The 26,224-nt window shown below is 36.5% G+C and overlaps 3 protein-coding genes across 4 annotated transcripts in view; 1 reads left to right on the plus strand and 2 right to left on the minus strand.

Annotated features, from left to right (window-relative positions):
- The window catches only part of LOC135207051 (cubilin-like), a 252,388-nt gene that overhangs the window by 6,537 nt on the left and 219,627 nt on the right, over positions 1-26,224 (plus strand). The window lies entirely within an intron of this gene.
- Positions 79-11,098, minus strand: LOC135207042 (serine/threonine-protein kinase rio2-like). The gene is made up of 3 exons (XM_064238672.1): positions 11,006-11,098; positions 2,931-3,077; positions 79-584 (listed from the first exon to the last, which is right to left on the minus strand). Exons 1-3 carry the CDS (start codon positions 11,014-11,016, stop codon positions 281-283), a joined length of 462 nt encoding a protein of 153 aa, XP_064094742.1. The 5' UTR covers positions 11,017-11,098; the 3' UTR covers positions 79-280.
- Positions 14,612-26,224, minus strand: part of LOC135207044 (uncharacterized) — a 25,208-nt gene continuing 13,595 nt past the window's right edge. The window contains exons 1-3 of one of the 2 annotated variants that reach the window (XM_064238675.1): positions 18,377-18,497; positions 16,209-16,322; positions 14,612-15,334 (exon numbers count right to left, since the gene is read on the minus strand). In XM_064238675.1, the coding sequence (XP_064094745.1) occupies positions 14,872-15,334; positions 16,209-16,322; positions 18,377-18,381 (582 nt within the window). In that variant the 5' untranslated portion in view covers positions 18,382-18,497 and the 3' untranslated portion in view covers positions 14,612-14,871. Of the gene's footprint in view, positions 15,335-16,208; positions 16,323-18,376; positions 18,498-26,224 lie in introns of those variants that run through there. The other variant, XM_064238674.1, reaches the window with a different exon arrangement.

Raw genomic sequence — 26,224 nt, forward strand, 5'->3', positions numbered from 1 at the left:
AAGACCACTTTTTATGAACAAAGAGTAAAAAGACCATTTTTTATGAACAATAAGGGTAAAAAGATCATTTTTTTTAAATCATACTGAACATAAAATTCATTACATCAGTTTCGTCATATCCAGCAAAAGAATTGGTTTGGACAGTAAAATTGACTAATATAACGAAGATGGAAACTATTACAGAAATTTACATACTGCAGTGCAATTAACTTTCATTAACCATTAATGTTATTCATTTGAACTGTTATCACCAACAACTGGGAGGACGTAGTGGGCGAATTTACTCTGCGGGGGCTTCTGTCTGGTCCTCTTCCTTGGGAGGATCCTCTTCCTTGGGAGGATCCTCTTCCTTGGGAGGATCCTCTTCCTTGGGAGGATCCTCTTCCTTGGGAGGATCCTCTTCCTTCGGAGGGTCCTCTTCCTTGGGAGGGTCTTCTTCCATTTTAGGCTCAATTTTCGGCTCCTCTTCTTTCTTCGGGGATTTGTTCTTCTTCTTATTGCCGTCATCGTCGTCATCATCGTCATCGTCATCGTCATCTCCACTATCATCTTTGTCATCGTCGTCATCATCATCATCAGCGTCTCTGAAAATTTCATTCATGTTGAACAGATAGTCTCAATTTAGTGTCTTGGTTGGTTTTTCGAAAATATCTTGAAAACATTTCTCTGTAAGATCAGTACTCGTACACATAATTATATATATATATATATATATACTATATATATATATATATATATATATATATATATATATATTAAATATATTAAGCTACAAATGTCCTTTCATAATCCAATTCGCTCGACCTCAGAATTAATATTTTCATATATATGTTAATTCCGGGGTAGAGCGAATTGGATAGAAAGAACACTTGTAGCTTAATGCATATACTGCATACATAGTGCTTAAAAAATCCTAGTAAATGCACGCGACTTCATTAAATAAGCGAATACCACAGGAAAATGATAGGCAGAAATCCAAGCGTTCTTGTCTTCACGGAGAGCTTGGATTTCAGCCTATAATTTTCCTGGTATTCGCTATATATATATATATATATATATATAGATATATATATATATATATAGATCATATATATATACATATATATATATATATATATATATATATATATATATATTATTGTATATATATTCATACTATAATGGGCATAATATCTGTCTGTCTGTCATTCAATCACGGCCAAACGGCTGGTCAGATGGGCATGAAACTTGGCAGGGTTATGGTAGCGACCCCTAAGATGGTTTGCAATGGGGTTTCATCCAACCTAACCCCCTCCTTTGTAGGGGGTGGGGGTGAGAAGGGATTCCCTGAAACGGAGCCGTTTCTGGCCGTGAAACGAGGCTGGTTATTCCCGTAGACTTAGTTACTTTACGAATTTTCATACATAATTTCTGTACAACTTCCCTGGAGAAAGTCACGAATATTTCAGCTCGGACACAATAGAAGATGAAAATTATCATCAATATCCGCAAGATTTTTTGAATAGCTTAAATACATTGGGACTGCCAATGCACAAAATAACGTTGAAGAAGGACTGCCCTCCCGGTAGGGGGGGGGGGGGGAAAATGTTGCTTCGGAATTTCGATCCTGCCAATGGACATTGCAACTGAACGAGGTACACCGTTATGGAGCTAAACTCCCACGTCATCGAAGCAGTGATAGCAACAGGCCCTCACATCAGCAAACGTCTGTTCATCCCCCGGATTCCTCTGCTGCCTTCGGACAACCAGTTTCCGTTCCAGTTACGGCACAGGCAGTTTCCCATCAACCTGGCCTTCTCATTCACTGCAAACAAGTCGCAGGGCCAGACTTTGGATCGTGTTGGTGTGTTTCTGCCGTCACCCATGTTCACGCATGGCCAACTGTATGTGGCGACGAGCAGAGCAACTGACTCTGCCAACTTGAAATTAAGTTGTGGACAAACTGATATTATTGTGTACAAAGAGGTTCTGTAGTAGGTATGTATAAAAATTGCCCTTATTTTAATATTGCAGAACAAATAGTACATATAAATTTTTCACTTCTGCACCTGTATTTTATCATGGGTGAGTTTGCTAGTATATATATAAATATACATATATATATTATTATAATATATATATATTATATATATATATATATATATATATATATATATATATATATATATATATACCTCTGACTACAAAAGTGCCAATAAGTACACAAACATAGACGCACGCTTGTATGTCCAATGTTTTCAAGGACATGATTCTCGAAATCACTCAGGTGTTACTTGACGTCAAACCCTCATTTTTATGCTACTGACCAAAAATACCTTATATATATATATATATATATATATATATATATATATATATATATATATATATATATGTATATATATATATATAAGCGAATACCACAGGAAAATGATAGGCAGAATTCCAAGCTCTCAGTGAAGTCGAGAGCGCTTGGATTTCTGCATATTTTCCTGTGGTATTCGCTTATTTAATGAAGTCACATGCATCTACTGGGATTTTTTAAGAACATATATATGTATGCATGTATATATACACTATATATGTGTATATATATATGCAGTATATGCATTAAGCTACAAGTGTTCTTTCATATCCAATTCGCTCTACCTCGGAATTAACATATATATGAAAATATATTGATTGTATATGAAAGGACATTTGTAGCTTAATGCATGTATGTATATATGAATCACGGTGATGTGATAAACATTCATATATATGTACTTACACACGCACATACACACATATATGATGCTAAATTTGAATAGAAAAAAAATGTTGTCCACATTCTTCGATAAAATACCGAGAAGAAAAAAGGGGAGACGAGAGATTCCTTCGCGGTATCGTGAGCACAGGATGAGTCAAGGACCTTTGAAAACGTCCCAACCCATTAAATATCGGTGTCGTACCTTTTCATCCTGCTGACGTAGTTGGTAATTCCGTATGTTTCCTCTTCGTCTTGGTTAACCAGCTCGTAGTAGTTGTCCCTGTCAGCTGGCGGCGTTGCTGACGAGATACCAATCACGGCGAGAAAACCCAACAACACAAAGGCGAACCTGATAGGTGGCAATATTATTTTTATTTTTAAGTCTCACAAACTGCTTTGTTTTAACTAATATATAAGGATAAATAGAAGATTACATTTGTTTCCGGGAAATCTTTAAAAAAGACGAGGATGATCGTGAATGGGAATATAGTACTACATTCGCGCACACTTGCAGAAGTTTGTGTGATTATGTGGATGAGTGTGTGTTTGAGAGAGAGAGAGACCTTACAGACCTTACAGACCTTACATCTTGTTCGGGTTGCCCCAGGTCCCTCAGTGTGAGGCACCTCTAATGTCTACCAGAGAGTTGCTAGTACATCTTCCGGTATATTTTGCATCTTCCAATCTTGGATGGTCTGGGATGCAGTTTAGATATTTGTCGAGCTTATTCTTAAACACATCTACGCTCACTCCTGATATATTCCTCAGATGAGCTGGCAACGCATTGAATAGACGCTGCATTATCGATGCTGGTGCGTAGTGGATTAATGTCCTGTGTGCTTTCCTTATTTTTCCTGGTATAGTTTTGGGCACTATTAATCTACCTCTGCTTGCTCTTTCTGATATTTTTAGTTCCATGATATTTTCTGCTATTCCTTCTATCTGTTTCCATGCCTGAATTATCATGTAGCGTTCTCTTCTCCTTTCTAGACTATATAATTTTAAGAATTGTAGTCTTTCCCAGTAGTCTAGGTCCTTAACTTCTTCTATTCTAGCTGTAAAGGACCTTTGTACACTCTCTATTTGTGCAATATCCTTTTGATAGTGTGGGTACCATATCATATTGCAATATTCAAGTGGGACTACGAACATATGTTTTATAAAGCATAAACATGTGTTCAGCTTTTCTTGTTTTTGAAGTGCTTAACAACATTCCCGTTTTGTTTTACATTTTGCCAACAGAGTTGCTATTTGATCATTGCATAACATGTTCCTATTCATCATCACACCAAGGTCTTTAACTGCTTCCTTCCTTATTTGTGAGGTGGTCTCATTATTAGGTCCCTTATATGCATATAGCTTTCTTTCTCTGTCTCCATAATTTATTGATTCAAATTTATCAGAGTTAAATACCATCCTATTTACCTCTGCCCAATCATATACTTTGTTAAGGTCTCTTTGTAGAGCGTTCCTATCTCATCACAAGTAATTTCTCTACTTATTCTTGTGTCATCTGCGAAACTACTCACTACCGAATCCTTCACATTATTGTCTATGTCTTTCAATCATAATAACAAACAGTATTGCAGCTAACACCGTACCTTGCGGCACACCGGATATTACCTTGACTTCATCCGATTTCTCGTCGTTTGCAATAACTATCTGTTTTCTGTTGTGTAAAAATTCTTTTAACCATCTTCCTACTTTATCCACGATATTGTGTTTTCTAATTTTCTTCGCTAATATATTATGGTCTACTTTATCAAAAGCTTTTGCAAAGTCTAGATAAACCACATCTGTTTCATTTCCGCTTTTCATATTTTTGAATATGTTCTCACGGTGGACTAACAGTTGGGTTTGTGTACTTTTTCCGGGTACGAAACCATGTTGTCCTTTATTAAACAAATTATTTTTTATTAATGTTTCATAATATTTTTCTTCATTACCCTTTCATACACTTTCATAATATGTGATGTTAGACTCACAGGCCTATAATTACTTGCCTCTAGTCTTGATCCACTTTTGAAAGTAGGGGTAATATATGCTAATTTGTGCTCATCATAAATCTTGCCTGTATCTACACTTTGTCTTAATAATATTGCAAGTGGCTTTGCGATAGAATGAACTACTTTCTTTAACAAAATAGCAGGAATTCCATCAGGCCCTGCAGCAGCTCCATTTTTAATTTCATTAATAGCCTGCACAATATCAGCTTCATTAATATCTATGTCAGCTAAATATTCACTATTTTCATCCCTTACTTCTATATCATTATCTTCATTATCTATTCTAGGGGTGAATTCTCTCTTATATCGTTCTGCCAGTATGTTGCAATTTAACCTTTTTTCATTCGTTAATCTCCCTTCCAATTCTCAGAGGGCCTATTTCTATTCTTCTTTTATTCATCTTCTTCGCATATGAGTTTGGGGTTTTGCTTGATATTTAATAGGGTTTTTTCTTCCAAGTCCCGTTTTTCATTTTCTTTTGATTGTATAATCTTTTGTTCTGCATTTTCTATCTTACTTTTTAGTTCTATAACTTTCCATGCATTTTTTTTTTTTTGCAAGACCTTTTTTCCACTTTCTGATTTTCTGGAACAAGATCCTTCTGTCTCTTGGTATGCATGAATGATGTTTATTTTTCTTCTTCGGTATATATTTTTCCACTATTTTCTCCAATATTTATATAATATCTCCGTATTTACCCTTATGTCATCACTTACGAAAATGTTATCCCAATCTTTGTTTAATTCTTCATTAATTTCTGACCATTTTATATTTTTACTGTAGAAGTTGTATTTTCCATATCCTTCCCACTTTTTCATTTCTTGCTTTTCTCTATTTTCACTTGCTTTGGAATGAACTGTTAATTCTATGACATTATGGTCTGAAATATTCGCATTATAAACTATTATTTCTTTAACATAATTCATCTCGTTCACAAATACTAGGTCTAAAGTATTTCCTTTCTTGTTGGCAGGTGATTTATTTGTTGAATGTTGTATTCTAGTAGCATATCTAATAGCTTTTCAAATTGCCTCTTATCTTCTGCACTACTATTACTCTCTTTTTTATATGTATAAGTACAACCACAATCTCCTATTCGTTCTTTCCATTCTACGAAAGGAAAGTTGAAGTCACCAGATAGGAGAATAGTCCAGTCCTTGTGATTTCTACATATATCATCCAATTTTTCAATTATTAAGTCAAACTCTTTAGTATTAGGAGGTCTATATATTACTATGTTCATCAATTTTTCAGATTCAAATTCTACCGCTATTAGTTCACATTCTGAGTTACTATATTTCTCATATATTTTTCCTTGTTTTTTGTCTTTCCCATATATTGCGGTTCCCCCTTGATTCCTATTTTTTCTATCTGATCTATAAGTTTGGAACCCTTTTATTTGATCATCATTCCCAGTCTCTTGGGAATACCAGGTTTCACTTATATTCATTATATCTATTTTCTTTTCATTTTGGGTTAGTTCTTCTAAGTACTCTATTTTTCTTTTTGAGTTACTCGTAACTAAACCCTGCGCATTCATCACTATGATGGTTTGCGTGTTTTCTCCTTCATTTAATACTGGTAGTAATAAGGATTTTCCCATGTCTCTTTCCTGTTCTGGTATGTTGTTCTTTTTTTCATTTCCAGAAATTCTGACATTAAAAAATCCAACTTTTCCATAATATTTGATCTTCCTTCATCATAATTATTCATTTTGTGTCTGAATCTGCAATTTTCTCCGTTTCTGCAATATCCTCTTGCATAATAAATACAGTTATTATCTCTTGAGTGAATTTCGGAGCTGATGCTTTGAAATTTTTTGCTGACACCTCTGCATATCTCATTGGTGGTTTGCTTTTCTCTTTTACCTGATATTCTTGATTTCTCTCTTTATTTGTTTCTTTCTTATTTTGGATTTTATTACTTGGTTGGTTATTTATTTGATTATGATTCATGGCTACAGGGTGCATATATTTGCATTTTTTGTCGAACTTACATCCTTTTCCTTCTTTTAGGTTTTTTACATATTTTTGGATGCAGATCTCTGCAATCATCCCCATATCCATCTAAGTATGCACATTTACCATATATTTCATAGTTTTGACATATCTTAGGATGTTTGTAGTAACATCTTTCTCCAAATCTGCAATTCCCTCTTTTCAAAAGGTTGCAGATTTTGTCTTTCTTGTCTATTTTTTCCTCTTTCCCGTCATTGTATAGATCTGGGTAGAGCCTCTTCGGGATTTGCTTTTCTGTTGTCATATCGTAATTTATTTCTTCGTAGGTATGCTGCTTTATTGCCTCATATGTAGTATCAATGAGTATCTCTGCATCCATACTTTTATCTTGTTCTTTGTTTTCTTATTTTTTTCTGTCATTTCATTTTTGTTTACTTCTCTTCCGTTTTCCTCTTCTTCTTCTTTTTCTTCTTCTTCTTCCTCTTCTCTTCTTCTTCATCCTCAACTATTTGTACATTCAATCTTGATTTAATAACATTGTCTATCCATGATAGACATGTTGAACAAAAAATTCTTGTATCTTTTCTCAAATCTTGTATTACCTCAGCACACTGTGGATGGGTCGGAATATTGCATGCAGCACATTTTCTGATTAGGTTTTGTGGATTGACTATGCTATACCAAACCTTACACAGTTTGCATGCTTTTGGCATTCTTTTTCCTAATGCATCAATTAGGATATTCACAAGATTCACCTTCCTTATTCATTTTCTTTGTCGGAATATGTTGGTTTATGTATATTTTTCTTATGAGTCTCTTGACCACTTGGATTTTATTTGGAACTTCTTCAATTATTTTCAAGATGTTTTCATTAGATTTGTTCCAGTTTGAAGGATTATATCCTTCTAATATATCTATGAATGCTTTTGTATCTTTTTGGTTAGGACTGTTGCTGATTTCATAGATGAGAAATGCCAGTTCCCTTCCTGCTACCTCATCGTATTGCGAATCTGCTAAACACGCCAAATTACGCCACCTCTTCCCGCAGTTGGAACTTACTGATGCTTTGAGAGAGAGAGAGAGAGAGAAAGAGAGAGAGAGAGAGAGAGGGGGAGTACTTAATATATAATGAAAATAATGCACTGTACATATCTCTTCCTTTTTATTTATTTTTTGTAAATTAGAAAATAGTTGAAGTCCGTTTAAAATTTTTTTTCGGCCGAGGTACAAATTTCAAAGGCTGACTCATGTATTATGAAAAAAGTATGGAGGTTCAGAGCTCAACTATATAAAAGAAAAATAGCAAGGGATATATATATATATATATATATATATATATATAATATATATATATATATATATATATATATATATATATATATATATATATATATATATATACAGGACTTAGGTAAAAGAAATGGAAAATAAAGACGGAAATTTTAAATCTCTGAAGTTTACTTTTGGATTGGAGAAAATATGCTCGTTATTTCCCTAAATCACGAAGACAACTATCCTGATTTTTTAACGAGAACATTGAAGAACTGTTCAACTTTTCAAATAATGACTTTGTATTCGGTTTGCGCAACTTAATCATATACTACTATAGGTGACATTTGCTTTTAGCTAAATCGATGTGGCTGTTCTTCTAGACCCAGGTATATTGAGAGAGAGAGAGAGAGAGAGAGAGAAAGAGAGAGAGAGAGAGAGAGGAGAGAGAGAGAGTGAGAGGGGGAGTACTTAATATATAATGAAAATAATGCACTGAACATATCTCTTCCTTTTTATTTATTTTTTGTAAATTAGAAAATAGTTGAAGTCCGTTTAAAATCTTTTTTCGGCCGAGGAACAAATTTCAAAGGCTGACTCATGTATTATGAAAAAAGTATGGAGGTTCAGAGCTCAACATATATAAAAGAAAAATAGCAAGGGATATATATATATATATATATATCTATATATATATATATATATATATATATATATATATATTATATATATATATATATACAAGGACTTAGGTAAAGAAAGGGAAAATAAAGACGGAAATTTTAAATCTCTGAAGTTTACTTTTTGGATTGGGAGAAAATATGCTCGTTATTTCCCTAAATCACGAGACCAACTATCCTGATTTTTTAACGAGAACATTGAAGAACTGTTCAACTTTTCAAATAATGACTTTGTATTCGGTTTTGCGCAACTTAATCATATTCTACTATAGGTGACATTTGCTTTTAGCTAAATCGATGTGCTGTTCTTCTAGACCCAGGTATATTCAGAGAGAGAGAGAGAGAGAGAAGAGAGAGAGAGAGAGAGAGAGAGAGAGAGAGAGAGAGAGAGAGGGGGAGTACTTATTATATAATGAAAATAATGCACTGTACATATCTCTTCCTTTTTATTTATTTTTTGTAAATTAGAAAATAGTTGAAGTCCGTTTAAAATCTTTTTTCGGCCGAGGTACAAATTTCAAAGGCTGACTCATGTATTATGAAAAAAGTATGGAGGTTCAGAGCTCAACATATATAAAAGAAAATAGCAAGGGATATATATATATATATATATATATATATATATATATATATATATATATATATATATATATATGTATATATATATATATATACAGGACTTAGGTAAAAGAAATGGAAAATAAAGACGGAAATTTTAAATCTCTGAAGTTTACTTTTGGATTGGAGAAAATATGCTCGTTATTTCCCTAAATCACGAAGACAACTATCCTGATTTTTTAACGAGAACATTGAAGAACTGTTCAACTTTTCAAATAATGACTTTGTATTCGGTTTGCGCAACTTAATCATATTCTACTATAGGTGACATTTGCTTTTAGCTAAATCGATGTGGCTGTTCTTCTAGACCCAGGTATATTCAGAGAGAGAGAGAGAGAGAGAGAGAGAGAGAGAGAGAGAGAGAGAGGGAGGGGGGGGGGGGTGGACGGGTAGCTGGGTTTTCGATTTTGAAGGCTGCTACTACAATCAAGGTATAATCAATTCAAGATGGCGATGCCTATACTCTCTAGACCCTAAATACAATGGGATGAGGCTGGTCTTTGGTACAAGCACAGGTCACCATCAGCTTAATTATGCTTTCCTATTCATCCACTCATTCGTTTTCACGTTCATCCGTTTATTCAGCTCAACCGCACATAATATATTTGAGTAAATGAATTTTTGTTGGCGGCTTAGGATACTACACAGACAGCAGGTCATGAACTGGCGATTAGGGATCTAGCGAATTCGACCTATCCATGCGTGACATGACCCATCCTTCGGGGGGGGGGGGGGGGGGGGCGCCTCCCTACCCAACTACTCCTCCCACGCTGCTGCTTCTTTGTGGCTTTTTATGACCAGAAACTGGATGTTTGAAAGGTCGTTAAAGACTTTACAATGAGTGGGATGTCATTTGCAATGGCTTGTTGATCCATTATCTCTCCTCCATTTCATGACGTAATTTGTTACCACAAGGAAATATCAGTTGTCTGATATTTTGTCTAATTCCGGATGCCTTTTTTCCCTCCAACGTGTTCGCTTTTTTTTTTAACCACCTCACGACGTCTGTGAAGTTGGTCCGTTTAAATTATACGAAAAATAAGTACATTGAGCGTCCGTCAATTGATTGATTGATTGATTGATGTGAAACTGTACCATGGCGTCACAACAACTTAGGTCATAGATGCCGTAGAAGAAATTAGGTAGACCAAATAAATTTGAAACGAAGCAGTTGTCATGAAATGAAAAGAATCTCTCTCTCTCTCTCTCTCTCTCTCTCTCTCTCTCTCTCTCTCTCTCTCTCTCTGTCAGGAAGTAGCTAATTTTTTTATTACACGGAATTATGGACATGTGTATACGATATGCAATTGTGCATTGTATTTATTTCTGAAATATGAGGTGTTTGTCTAGTTCAGATACCTCCGTTTGTGACGGGTAACGTTCCTATTATTATCTTTGTCCAAATCTTAGTTCACGATTCTTCTAAGAAATAGTAACTATAGGGAAATCAATACTGAAAGGGTTTTGACTTGATAAATTGAAAGCTAATAATACATGAGCCTAATTAAAGTTACTAGCGAAATAGGGATGATAAGTACTCTTACATTTAGTGAAGTACCAACAGGTTACTTGTAGAAAGATATACATCACACTTTAGGTATTCTTAGGACTCGGTACTTTAAGTTTAAAGATGAAAGCTGTTGGTTATTTATTGTGTAGTATACTCTATTTCTCAAGCAGTCGAATATATAGCACAGTTTATACCAAAGGAAATTAGACTTTTAAAAGTAAGTCTCTGGTTCTCACCTGATCTTCATGTTCGTAGATGCTTCCTTGCTTAGCGGAGACCAGAAGGGCACAAGGCTGTATCCTAAGGGCACGAGGCAGAGAATGAGGGAGTGTTCTGAAGGGGGTGGGTATATATATACCCATTATCCAACAGGGCATCCGCTTCGCTGGGAGGATGGTATCACCAAGGAACCTATAAATGCCAAACATTGCCATCTGACACCCGTCTGGGATGATGACCGCCATGCAAGCATTATTATCATGATCATCGATATCATCATCATAAAGAGATATTTTATTTATTTTGCAGGTGATGAATCTTACGGTCAAGTCCTATGCCACGCCTGTTGGTGGTCAGTCTGTCTATCTTTCAGTTTATAATCACCCTTGGTTGAGACTCATTCTCTCTCTCTCTCTCTCTCTCTCTCTCTCTCTCTCTCTCTCTCTCTCTCTCTCTCTCTCTGTTCAGCATAACATTATGTGACTGGAAATCTTCCATGACCTTCCAGTCCTCTTCAGGATCCACCCTTCAGCTGAGCAAGCTTATCACGGAAATTACTGCGTTATTCTTTTCTCTCGTGAGTCATCTCTATCTTCTGTCTTGAGCCGTCCTTTCCTGAATGTTCCGTGCGTGACTCTGGTGTAGTACGATGCATATGGTATTGTTTCAGTTTGACTTTAGTATTTTGGAATGACAATGCTTAACAAAGTTTTTTTTTCGGTGCAGTTGATGCACATGCAGTTCTTTCTAGTATTGGATTTTGACATCTTTTTGGTTTTTTGAAACAATTGAGTTAGTGGTGAATGTCCGTAGATACATATATTATACGCACTAAGAATATGTAGCACTTCGTTCTTGTACTGGATGTTGAGATCTTTCGGTTTTTCTGTAAGAAATGAGTTAGTGTTGAACGTACGTAGATACTCGTGTTATAGGTTTATACACACGTACCAAGATATAGTATCATATATATATATATATATCATATATATATATATATATAATATATATACATATATAATATATGATATATATATATATATTATATATATCTATATATATATCTTTATATATATGCGTATATATATATATATATATATATATATATATATATATATATATGTATATATATATATATATATATATATATATATATATATATATATATATATATATATATATATATATATATATATATATATATATTTATATGTATGTGTGTGTTTTTGTGTTTGGTGTGTGTGTATGTATTATGTATGTATATGTATCACATCACCGTGAGTCATAAATACGCCTGAAGCTACAAATTTCCTTTAATATCTAATTCGCTCTATCTCGGAATTTCAATATAATTTTATATATGTTAACCGGAAGGGAATTTTTAGGTGATAAGAAATTCGTCGGCTCATGGGCGCGAACCACGGAACCAAGAATTTAGGACGTACAGTGAAGCGCTTTAACCTTGGCATTTCACTATAAAACCTTTTCGAGAGTGTTTCGAATAGTAACGCAGGCAAAGGAAAACTCGCTTTTCATCATTTCAAAGAGGGAGTCGCTTTCATTTCCCATTTCAAATTTTGTAGCACTTACGGATTGCTCCGGAACGTTTCACATGGATTCACTACGAATCCACTCCTTTTCTAGGAATCCTCCCCAATAGGAGCCAGAGTACTTACAGCAGGGATGCCCCCCTCCCCATATTGCTGCCTTCCTAGGAGCGAGGCAGTTCTTCTATATTGTTAATAATACCCTAGGATATACCCCTGGCGGAGGTATATCTTTCTCTCTTGGGGAAAACTTACTCAAGTAGGATCTCCAGTTCAACCCTCTTCGATACCTTCCTAGAGAAAGACAGGACACCTTGGGCAAGGGAGCTCTCTTCTAGGTCTGCGTCTTCAGGAATGAGAGAGGGCTCCTTCCATGGCCAGGAAACATCCCCAGAGAAGGAGTGCCCCACAGGGGTGGAGACCAAATCTCCTTAGGGAAGAAATCTCTTAAGGTTTGCCTTCCCAAAGGGAGCAAGCGCAGCTCCCCAAGGTGGCTCCACCTCAGGGGCTGCCTTCCCAGAAGGAGTACAGGCTACTGGCAGGCTAGCAAGCATCCTAGAAGAGGACTTTACCACAAGCGTGGGGGCCATAAGGTTCTTAGGGAAGGGATCCCGTGAGAAGTTTCAAGACCCTTTGTTAGTGATATCTTCCCAGAGAGCTTCAGGACACCCACAGGTAAAGGTAGACAAGGATGTGCTGCAGTGAAGGAGGATTAAATAAAAAAGTAGGTTCAGGATGTGAAAATGAGTTTAGTGGAGGGAAAACGTATGGTATTTGAGATATATTTTAAGATGGGAGGGAAGCCTGTATTAGAAGAAGAAGGAGAAGAGAATACTTAGAAATTGCTAGATAGATGTAGTGAAAGAAGTATTGGGGAAGAAAGAGCCTATATGTCCAGGATGCATTAGGGTTAAAACAGTATGCAGGTGAATGGCACAATGTGTGTAGGGAGCTCAACACTAGTGGAGTAAAAGATGTAAAGCTAGGATGTGGATCTCAGAGTAAAAGATGTAAAGCGAGGATGTGGTCTGAAGTGAGTGCAGTCCCATTTGTTGGGGTGGATGTTTGCCGGGAGTTTTAGAATATGGTATTATAGAGAAGACTCAAAGCTGACTTTCAAAGGGGTTGAAAGAGTTAATATAAAGTTGAGTATACGGGATTGAAAACAGAATGTTTCTGTACAGTGGCGAGTGTGATTGAATGGCTGAAAGATTATATACTGTATGTCTAGATAAGAGAAAAGTTCTGCAGGAATGGATGGAATGAATAACTGTCCCACTATATAAAGTTGAAGGTGGTGGAGAAACTATATGAAATACAGGGGGACTGTGTCCCTTTGTATATCAAGGAAAGTATATGGAAAGATTTTGATAGAGCAAACAAAGTAGTTGACAAAATGATCGATATGCAAAGAATTGTGTGGGTTTAGGTAAGGAAGAGAGTGTGTGGAACAGATGTTTGTCATGAAACAGTTATGTGAGAGGCTTGAAATTAAAATGAAGAAGGAAGCTTTGGGGACAAATAGAAAAATCTTATGAGCATTATGAGAGGTTGTTGAGAAAGTATGGCATCGAAGATAACTTGCTGAGAGGGATAAACAGTTTTTAAGATGGGAGGGAAGCCTGTATTAGAAGAAGGAGGAGAAGAGAATACTTAGAACTGCTAGATAGATGTAGTGAAAGAAGTATTGGGAAGAAAGAGCCTTTATGGCTAGGATGCATTAGGGTGAAAACAGTATGGAGGTGAGTGGCTCAGTGTAAGTGGGGAGCTCAGCACATTGCTAATGAACCTTCTGTGTTGATGATTAATATGGCTAAATCTCTGGAAAAAGTCTTCACAGAGAGTTAATCCATAAATAAACAATTGGAGTGTGAGTGAGCCCTTACTATACTTTTTCTTTCTTTGCGACCACAAACATTGATTATATATGTATTACACACACATATATATATACATAATACATATTTATATATATTTAACAATATATAGATAGATATACATGTATGTATATTTGCATGTAGGTATGTTTACATATGTATACATCGTTATCAGATAAATGATGAGAAAGAAGCATAATTAATATTTAAATGGTTTATTAATCAAAAGAATTGAACAGGGGTATTTCCATTGGTTGAATTTACTAGAACTTAATACTTTTTTGTAAATGCCAAAAGCAAAGAAGCCTTTTTTTCAAAAAGTTGAAAGGTTATTACAGTTACTAATTATGACTTGTTTTATTTTTCTGTCATCATCCTCATCATAATCGTCCTTGCTGGAATAGTCGTTTTGGCCATTTTCCAGTTGCTTCCCTGTTATGTAGTGACTCCTCATAATCTCTAAACTAAATCACCTAGCCTGTCTTCGGCGGACTCAACACTGTCTTCGGTGGTCTCTTCACTGCTGCTCCCGCCAGATCTGTTTTCACCTATCCTGTCTTCGGCGGACTCAACGCTGTCTTCGGTGGTCTCTTCACTGCTGCTCCCGCCAGATCTGTTTTCACCTATCCTGTCTTCGGCGGACTCTACGCTGTCTTCAGTGGTTTCTTCACTGCTGCTCCCTCCAGATCTGTTTTCACCCATCCTGTCTTCGGCGGACTCAACACTGTCTTCGGTGGTCTCTTCACTGCTGCTCCCTCCAGATCTGTTTTCACCCATCCTGTCTTCGGCGGACTCAACACTGTCTTCGGTGGTTTCTTCACTGCTGCTCCCGCCAGATCTGTTGTCGCCCATTCTGTCTTCGGCAGACTCAGTGCTGTCTTCGGTAGTTTCTTCAGTGCTTTCATCCGAGCTTTCACCGGAACTATGAGTGAAACAGAAATCAAGATAAATAATTCATTCATGAGATTTTAGTGTTATCAACAATAATATCTGACTGATACTGTCACTTCGTTCCATTTTCTCCTGGAACCTAAAAGCAGTAGATATAATATGTGCTTGTGTTCATGGCTATAGGCTATCTTTTAGGAAGACATTTTTTTTCAGTGTGGAGTGTAGAACTGTGGATGGTGGATTGAAGCAAAGCTTGGGTATTCTTTTATGACAGTAAAGGTACCTAGGAAAGGTGACCTAACTGGATATGGTAACTATAGAAGCATGTTTACTCTATTTGTGAGGAATATATTCAGAATGCTTATTCCCAGGAGGTTGGAGAAATAAATTGATAAAAAGCACCGGGATGGACAAGCTGGTTTTAGAAAAGGCAGCAATTGTACAAGTCAAATCTTTGTTTTAAGGCACACTGGACTGTCATATGGAAATGCAAAATCCCCTTTTGATGTCTTTTGTCAATTACGCGAAGGAATCGACAACGTTCACAGGACAACATTATTGACGGGTTTGCGTCACTAGACATTCTGCTGTTTTAGATTAAGCTGACCTTTTGCCAGCACGGGCTCTTGCTCATAGAGCAGCCCTTAATGTCAATACAAAGCCAGTTGAAATTATACATGGAAGAAGTAGTTATGAAGCTGATACTGATAGGATCTTGTTAAGAGATTTTGCATTTTTTTTTCACTCTCTTCGCCCTGTTTATAGGTTTTATGATGAAGAAAGCGGTCGGATATGGAAATAGGTGAGGTTGTTTTAAAGATGTCAAGTTGAAGGTCAGAATATGCAGATAATGCTGTTTCAGAAAGCAGAATAAATATTGTGACGTAATCAGCAAGGTAACTTACCGGACTAGAGGAAATTCCATTACATGGTTGAGTTTCTGGAAAATGTCCATGGCTGCCGGCAGGGCGGAAGTACCGGCAATAACCGCCAGGAGGCCCAATAACACGAAAGTGACTCTGAAATGAAATTGGTTTCTTCAGTGATGTTGTATTTTTTTCTCCTAACTCGGAGACATTAGATAACTGTATGTTCGTGAATAAAATATAGTTTTTGAATGTTATATTCTGATGTTTATGGACGGTCAGGACGTTGAAATCTTCTTATGGGGAAAGGAAGTGGAAGCCTTCATGAAGTTAAGGAAATTATATTAAAGAATTATGAGTGTTTGAAAGACACCACGGGGAGGTCATTATTTTTGTCAGCGATGAATCAATTTAGAAAAAATATGAAAAGTAAGCGAATACAGGAATATGAAGAACTTAGTCGATTAAATCAGGAAACAAATCGTTTATACTACCTTTTACTATATCTTCACATCTGGCAAGTTTATGTTATTAACGAAAAAAAACATTATAGCATAAATTTTGTGACCAGTTCTCTCTTTCTGGAATTTAAACAGTGCTAATAAACTGGCATTTTAAGTCAGTGACCATGTGATATTTTATAAATGAACATACGGGATAAATATTCACTATCCAATGAATATTTTTGTGTGTGTGCGACTATGAGATATCACGCTCAGTATCGGACACACTAATGGTATTTCAATAACATTTTTAAGGACCAACATCTCTTCAAAAAGCGACAGACATCAGGAGGAACAGGGAAAAGAAAAATGAAGAAAAAGCTGACTGGGCGTTCAATTTGCGATGGGCAGAAGCCTCTGTGGAATGGCCGACCTCTTAATTTTTATTGAAGAAGAAGGAAAGATGACATACGAGGAAGAGTGAAAGAGTATTCTGCTGAAGAGAAAGAACGTAATTTATTTTTTTTCTCTTTTATGGACAATGTTTTCATTTGCAATTTAAAGATTTTTTGTCTTGTTTTGAATAATAATAATAATAATAATAATAATAATAACAATAATAATAATCTAGAAAAACTAGAGGCTGAAGTAGCTCCAGGACTCATGCAGAAGAGTGTGATCTTAGAAACGGCGCAAATATTAAGAAAAGTGATGGACTCCTAAGGAGGCAGGATGCAACCCGGAACCCTACGCTTTAAATACTACCCAGTCTAATTGGAGGACTGTGATAGAGCAAAAAAAAAAAAAAAAAAATAATAATAGATGGAAATAACATCTCACCAATATTCAGGAAGTGCAATATGAAAGACGAGACCATAAACCACATAGGAAGCGAATGTCAAACACTTGCACAGAAGTAGTACAAAAAGAGGCATGATTCAGGAGCAAAAGCTCTCCACTGGAGCCTCTGCAAGATACACCAGCTAGCTTGCAGTAATAAGTGGTACGAACACCAACCTGAGGAAGTGATAGAAAGCGATCAGGCAAAGATTCTCTGATGACTATATGGTATCAGAACAGGTAGGGGGATGCATGCCAATAGACCAGACGTGACGCTGATAGACAAAATCAGGAAGAAAGTATCGTTCATTGATGTTGCTATATCATGGCGCACGAGAGTAGATGAGAAAGAAAGAGATAAAATGATAAGTATCCAGACCAGAGAATAGAAATAAGAAGGATATGCGATATGCCAGTAGAAACTGTAGTACCCATAATCACAGGAACACTAGGAGGCACGATCCCAAGATCCCTGAAAAGGAGCGGGGAAACACTAGATGCTGAAGTAGCTCCAGGACCCATGCAGAAGAATGTGCTATTAGAAACAGCGCGCATAGTGAGAAAAGTGATGGATTCCTAAGGAGGCAGGATGCAACCTGGTACTCCACACTATAAATACCACCCAGTCGAATAGGGTGACTGAGATAGAAGAAAAAAATGATAAAGAGCGGAAAGCAAAGGATTTAATTGTTTAGAACGAAAGCAGATGGTGTTAAAACTTATTCTACCGTTTAAAATATCGGCACAGGGAATGAAATGAAGAACTGGTAGGAAAATCTATCGCTAAGATTTCACAATATTAAGTTAGCGAAGTGCACCAACTTTTCTCGTAGGAAAGAGAGCAAAGGTATTTTCATTCCTGAATTTGCACGTACACAAAGAGAAAGAGAGAGAGAGAGAAAGAGAGAGAGGACTGGATCCTACCTCATTTCAGCGGCTTAATAGACAGCGAAGCTTCGAAACTTGACTAGTTGGAAAAGCAGACGTTCCCTTGATCGACTTGATCGAATGCTGTGAAGGCGCACTTTGTGATGGTCCTATTTGTACACTCATATATATACATACACCACAGGTGCAACATGCCAGCTATTTCGAGTGGCGAATGCTATCTCGGATGCAAACGATGCCTTGAAAGCAATGAATGAATTTATTTGTTTTTTTTTGGACTGGACGCAGTATCTTGTAAAACTAATTTTACACGGGGATGAAAAATGTATCACTGCGAATTAATATCGTTAGGAAACTCTGTACTTTGTACTTGACAACTTAGTTAAATGTGACGTGTGATTATTCAAAACACTTGTGGAAGCGCGTAAAACTGAATGGAAAATTTTCAGTAAAAAAAAAAAAAAAGCAATATACCTTTGCTTCCCTGGTTAAATTTAAAGCTGGCAGATATTGATAAAGAGATCAACAACATCGTTAATGATTATGATAATATTTATTGGAAAGACCACTTTGGGGTATCTTTTGTTCATTAACAATTGTTATTAGCACTTTTAATGACGCTGGCATTTGTACCCGGTTTCTCAATGAATCTGACTAGTTCTTCGTTGCCTAGGTCAGTTATGTGGTCATTTTACTTAGGACCTGAGAGAAAGAGGGCAGGTGGTTACTAATCAAGAGTTTATAGCCAATTTTTTTCCACCTCTTTTACGCGAATGATATTTTAAGCATAATTAATGGAAAGTGATGCAGTGGGAATTAAGATAATTTCAAAGGTGAACTATCGAATGCGGTGTCGTCTCGTCTACCGTATACTTGATCCCAACATTGTCAACCAATTTCGAATCTAAGTTATTTGTCTTATGTTTGGGAATTTCGAATCGAATTTTTAACTTGGGCAATTTATGAAATGGCATTGGTCAAACCGGGAAGGAATTTAAAGACTTGCAGGATTCCTGGATGGCGCCTGTCTTCGACCTGAACTATGACACTTACATTATTTTCTTAGTAGGCCTCGATTATTATTGGTGGTGGTCTGTGATGTACTGATGAATGGCCAACTAACAGGTATCATTATAAATGGACGCAAAATTTTTATTCCTACTTAAAAAATGAACATCTGTCAACGACGAGTTTGAAGTAAAAGAGGATTTTGGGGTCATGCAAGGGATCCTACGTTGGGTTCTTGGGATCCCGAGGAAATTTTTCTTCCCTAAAGTTCTTGTTCATATTTTCCCCAAATTTTCTTATTAGCTCTTTTTTTTTTTCTTTGCCCGGCACATTCTCATTTACTTCTCAATTCTTTCATTCCCACAATTTTCCACCAGTTTCTCTCAACCATATTAAGGCATCGGGAACCAGCCTCTTTTCCCTTCATTGACCACATTAATTGCCTCATCTTGCCATTGGCAACTTGCAGGTTCAAAGTCCCCCAAGGAAAGACTACCCGTGTTTCAGTTCACTCTGCCATCCGAATTTTCAAAGCTGTCTTCTAAAGATTGGCTTCTTCCTCTCAATTATTAATAACTTCAGACCTGTCTTGTAAGGATCAGAGGCTGCAGTGAGATTTTCTTTAATGTCTCCATCTTGTTTATGATTGTGAGCAGTATTTCTGTGTCTTTGGAATCATCCTCTCAATCCTATAATCAATTTTAATTTCGTAAATAACCTCAGACTTGCCTTGGAAGGATCAGAGGCTTCAGTGAGATATTCTTTAGTCTCTATCTTGTTTATGATTGTGAGCAGTATTTTTGTGTCATTGAATTCATCCTCTCAATTCTAGAATCACTTTTAATTTCGTAAATATCCCCAGATTTGTCTTGGAACGATCAAAGGCTTCAGTGAGATATTCTTTAAAGTCTCCATCTTGTTTATGATTATTTATGATTGGAATATGACTCTCACAGTTATGTGACTCCTCCTGTGTTTCTTTCTTCCAAGGATGAAACTATTCAATCTTGACTTCACCTATAAACTGCTTCTTTTGAGGTCCGACAGGTGTGAGAGACAGTTGGCGACATCCCTTTTTATTGATGAGCTTGGCGACTCGTTTGTGTTTCTTTTTTTCTTTTGACTTTTGTAATGTTTACAGCTTTTAAGAAGCATATCACTCGATTTCGTCTGGCTTAAGACAGCTTTTTCACTGTCTTGTTTTGCTTTCATCAAGTCTAGGCATATGTAGTCCATTATATCGGTCTTAGCTTAACAAACAACACACACACACAGACACACTATATATATGTAACATATAAAGACTGATAATATAATATATGATATGTATGAGACATTTTTGTATGTCACGTGCTTTGACATTCCTTAGAAATTGGGGAATCATCGTTTTAGCTTCCCATGGAGACTGAGTGTTCGAGCGACAGCTTAGAAATGCTGATAGGTCTTGAGGTGGTGTGATCCTTACCTAAGCAGGTCAACGATCGTCTGTAGTTATGGGCGTTCGTCAAAGGTGACTTTGAAACCAGTTTCTGGCAGTTTCAAGATGTGAACGAAGGGTGTGAATTCGTGCGTCCGTATGAGCTATGTCCGTTCATAATGGCATGTAATTAGCCAGAACCATGGAGACGGTTACGAAGAGAGAAGCCAGATGCCGGGATGGCTCTGCAAACGTTTCTTTTATTCTGTGAGTGAAACTGGCTGGAAATGGGTAAGAATTACTGTGCTTTAGCCAAAGGTGTGGCTTGACTATATTTTTGAGATTTTGTAAAGATGTTCTATTTCATTTAATCTTTTGACTTTGTGTTTACAATTGTGTATGCTCATTAGTGTGTTCTCCTGTTCTTCAAACTGGTGGTTCTAATGGAGGAACCATATTCTGGAGAAGAGAGAATGGTGTTTGACTAATTACTGATAGAGTGTTAATTACCGGGGGTTATCTGACTTATCTGAACTGTTATCATTCCATTTAATTATCCTGTAAGAATCTGAGTTATTCAATTAATACTTTGCTTTGAATAAATGTCTATTTTTGTAGTTCCGACTCTGATTTGATGACCTAATAAATGGAGGGGAGGTATATCGGGAGAGAGAGAGAGAGAGAGAGAGAGAGAGAGAGAGAGAGAGAGTGTTGGCAGTTTAGAGAGAGAGAGAGAGAGGGAGAGAGAGGGAAAGTGTTAACAAAACCCCTGTTTGCTGGCCGCTCTGGCTTTCGCTACCAAAAGTGAATAATGGAGGCAGTGGCCCCGATATTAATTAGTGCCAGCAGTGTTTGAATAAAAAAACCTTTTATTAGATTGGTATCAGCTATAAAATGCTGTTTTCAGAGTGTCTGGTTGTGGAAATGTGTTAGATTTCAGTTAATAGGTGATAATGGGTAGAGAAATATCCCTGGCAATGGGAGAGGAAAATTGAAGTAGGCTCAGCATTTTGCCCAGGGTGAGATACGTCGAGGGTGTCAGTTAATCAGTGTGACTTTGTTAGGGTGTGCTGCCAAGTGTTTTCTTGCTCGTAATACCGGGTCGTTCGAGTGTGTGTATTAGCGTGTTTTTTTTTTCTCTCGCGCTCGGTTTTGCCCTGGTGTTTTTTTTACTTTGTGTGAGAACAATTCTAAAGAGGCAGTTCAGATTACAATATATTTCCCTCAAAATAGCAAAATGTAATAAGTTTTATATTAGCGCATGTTTAGAAGAGACGCATTCGTCTTTGTTTTAATACATACGTGTGTATATGAATGGTTTTCATACATACAGTTCAGTTCTTGAGGTTGCTTGAATTGCATTTTTTGCCTTGGAGCGAAAGCGCCCGCTCGTTCTTATGCTCTCAGCGCAATTTGTGCTGACAGACCAAGGGGTAGTGCAAGGGGAGGGTAGTGGTGTCTTCTACGCGGGAATGTTTGACGGGGAGGGTGAAGCTCTTTTTTTTTTAGTGGGGTGAACTTTTTTTTCTTTGTGTCGGGGCAATGGGGGTGAGTTTGGCCTTGAATAAGAAATTTCAATGCCATGGAATCAGCTGATAACCATTGGGTTTTGATATGACATGCCCGTTGAGTTTCTTTTAGAAAGATTTTTTTTCTTTCTCTTGAGTGGAGAGGAAATGGACATGAAATGCATATGAATGTGGTGGAAGTTTTCCTTATGCTTTGGAGAATGCTTTTACGCAACGTTAGAGGAGGGCATAATTATGACTGGGGATTCAGAGATTATTTTTTTTAATGGAGATTTGTTTGGGAAATGGAGATTACTTTAAAATGGTGGTGATTGGTGATGCCATTGGTGGTGAGTGGTGATGCATAGTGTTGCTAGGTGGTGATGTGTTACTTGTGATGACTGGTAATGATTGATGATACCGGTGAGTGGTGTTGATTTTGGAGTTTTGGTGTGGCAATAATGATAAATACTGGAGAATGGCAATATTAATGCCCTTACTGGAGATATTTGCGGGAGAATTATTACTATGGAAAATTATTAGTATTATTATTACTTGAGATATTTTATGGGGGAGGTACTTAAGTAGAATTATCATTAATTGAGATATTTATGGGGATTCTGTCAGAGTTCATGGTATTAATGATTTTTGGAGATGTGCCAATGATTTTATGGGTGGTGATACCAATTTCTGGTGAATTTTGGTGTATTTGATGATAGTGATAGTTGATAATTCTGATACTTGATACTGGCGAGTGCTAATATTGAGCGAGTACTGATATTTTCTAATATCTGGTGATACTACTGATACTGGTGAATTCTGATACTGATAATTGTAATATTGGTGTTTTTTTTTATACTAACATGGGTGTAGTAATGATTATTAAGGGTGGTGATGTTTTTTTGGATATGGGAGGAACTAACGACACATTTTTTTTTATGGGTTCAGCAGATAATTTCTTGAAGTCTACGTGACTCACAGATGTTACAGGTGTCACGGGAAAAGTTATCAGTGCTATTAGTTTTTCTTTTCCTTTTTTAGACGTTAGCCATCGCTGACATAAGTTTTTTTTTTATCATGGGCGAGTTTGAATTTATATTGCTCTCCAGTTTGTGTGAATTTTTTTAATATCTCAGTTCGTGACTTGGAGTCATTGTTTGGGAATGTGTTTATAATTTCAGCTGTTTGATGCTGCAGAGAGATTTATGGGAGAATTTTTGCATTTTGGAATGAATACGTAATGGCACTATATTTTTTTCTCTGGATATTTGTGTTCCAGAAGTTGTGGGTTTCTTGCACAATACCTCTGTTGTATTTGTGACAACTTTGCCGGAGATAGGAAACTTGGTTAAATTTCTGTTGGCCAGTGCCGAAGTGAATGTGGGGAAGCTTTTGCTTAGACACTTTGGATTTGTGGTTTTGTTATAATGAGTTGTGGTACATTGATGATTTTTTCTAGAATTTCCTGGGCAATTTTATTCGCCAAGTTTTTGCCCTTTCTCAGCAGTTATGCTAAACAGAGAGTTTATAGTTTTTGACTATAACATTAAGTTATTGTACTGGAGAATTGGGGATATAATATTTTTGCCATTTGATATTTTTTATTTTGTTGGAGATATTCCACAGTTTAGGCCTATGGTGGTGAGAGCTATGTTTAGTTCAATTATTTTGCAGCCATTTTTGTTGCAAATAGAAACGTTTATGAGGAGAAATGAGGCAATATTTTCGAGTGTATCAATTAGATGCTTTGAGTGCATTTTTTTGGAGGTGGAGTTTCATTTTTGATTATCCTGCTCTGAGTGTAATAATCTTTTTTGGAGACTTATTTTATTCCACATGTGATTATTGGTGAGATAGAGAGAATATGGTGCTGTGGGGTTATTAATTAAATGGAGGGAAATATTTTTATCACCGGAGTGGTGTTATTATTAATATGGTGATATATATAAATATTTGTGGGTGGCATTAATTTTGGGGGGTGACTTTTTTTTTGTGGTTATGATTTTTGGAGTTGAATTTCTGGAGTTTTACGAGCCAAGAGAGTAGTTCTGTGGTTCTTTTGGTTTCGTCACTAATTGGAGGCGAGTGGCATTACTGCATTGTGGTCCTATGGAGATGCTATATTTTTTATATTCACCAGTGGGTTATTTTTGGTGACATATAATTGCTGAATTGTGAGTTTACTGTAGTTTTTTTATCCCGGATAGGTGATAATTTTTTATATAATTGGGCAGTATCATGTGAGTGTTATGTCTTTGAGGAGAATTTTTTAGCACCTTTCTGATATCATGGAGATAATTTTGTGAAATGTGCTGATAATGTCAGTATAGACATTTTTTTTGCAAATCATGAGTTTCTGAAGTTGCGAGTCTGACCAGACAAATCTATACTGCAGTTGGAGCACCTGACGTGTCCGCAGGTGGATTTTTTTGCAGAAAATACTGTGATGAATCTGGTGTGATAACTCTTCTCCTCCAGCGTCGATTATTCAGAGTTTTGCACTATTCTGAAAGATGCTGATTTTTGGCATTTCACGAGATGTATCTAAGTAAGGGGATTGTTTCCGGCCGTGTCCGATAGATGAAAAGTTGCGATGGCAAAATTCCGTAACGATACATATCGCATTTATGGGGAAAAGTTGGGTAATGTATATTATATATACTGTGTGATGAGGAAAGTTCACTTATTATTGTTGTTATCTTTTTTTCCCCCCTTTTTTCCTTTTCCTACGAGAGATGTAATTAGGGTTGAGCTTTAAATAGCATTTCTTTCTAGATGGGAGATATGATTTGTCGGGAGTGTGTGAATCATGTAAAAGGGGCGTTTGACATTAAGTCTCATTGAAATTAATTGTACAAGCAGTAAAAAGTTTTTTTGCTGTTAGAAATTGGAGAGTTCTTACTGATTTTGTGGGTTATTGAAATATCAGAGCTTGAGAAAACATTTTCGGTGATAAATTGGGTCTGTGCTTTTTACGTGTTTTTTTCTCGGGCTCATTACTTTTTTTTTGTGTGAGAGTTTGTGAGTTTGAAATGTGATGACGGAAGTCCTTGGAGTTTCTGTGAGTTCTGGAGTGTGTGCTCGTGTGTGAATTTGGTGAAGTTTTTTTTTATTTTTTTTATTGGAGAATTAAGTTAAAGAACTTAATATTTTTTTTTGTGGGGTTTTGGTAATGACTTATGATTTGGTGATCTTTTGGAGTCTTTCATGAGTTGAAGTTAGAAATTAGTTCAGTGGTCATATGAAATGAGGTTAATTGAGAGACGTTCAGTTAGTGTTTCTGGGAATTTTTGAGGTCATTATTTGACAGAAGTATGTCTAGGGTTAATTCTTTTCAATTGACCGATGACTTGACTGACATACTGAAACACACCATAATCATCGTTCCCCAATGCTAGCAAGACGCTCACCAGCCATTGCAGAGATGATGTTCCCACATACGAGAGTTTCTATGAGTCTTCGGGGTTTTACAGTGCTTCTGGACTACAGGAGCCATTGGGTGTCTTCCACTGGGAGACGTTTTGCCTTCCTACATGTTTCACGAGTCTGTGCAGTTCAGTTGCAAACAAAAGGGAGATTCAAGATGGAGAAATGTTTCTTTTATTATGTGAGTGAAACTGGCTGGAAATGGGTAAGAATTACTGTGCTTTAGCCAAAGGTGTGGCTTGACTATATTTTTTATATTTTTTAAAGATGTTCTATTTCATTTAATCTTTTGACTTTGTTTTACAGTTTTGTATGCTCATTAGTGTGTTCTACTGTTCTTCAAACAGGCGGTTCTAGTGGAGGGAACCATACTCTGGAGAAGAGAGAATGGTGTTTGACTAATTACTGGTAGAGTGTTAATTACCGGGTGTTATCTGAGTTATCTGAACTTTGAGTTATCATTCCATTTAATTATTCAATTAATACTTTGCTTTGAGTAAATGTCTATTTTTGTAGTTCCGACTC

Source organism: Macrobrachium nipponense, chromosome 31 (assembly GCF_015104395.2).
Source record: "Macrobrachium nipponense isolate FS-2020 chromosome 31, ASM1510439v2, whole genome shotgun sequence".
NCBI lineage: Eukaryota > Metazoa > Arthropoda > Malacostraca > Decapoda > Palaemonidae > Macrobrachium > Macrobrachium nipponense.

What these genes read in the sequence shown, in the direction of transcription:
- LOC135207042 (XM_064238672.1), bottom strand. An exon ending in TACGTCAGCAGGATGAAAAG is followed by an intron (nt 585 to 2,930) that starts GTACGACACCGA and finishes TGAAATTTTCAG; the next exon opens with AGACGCTGATGATGATGATG.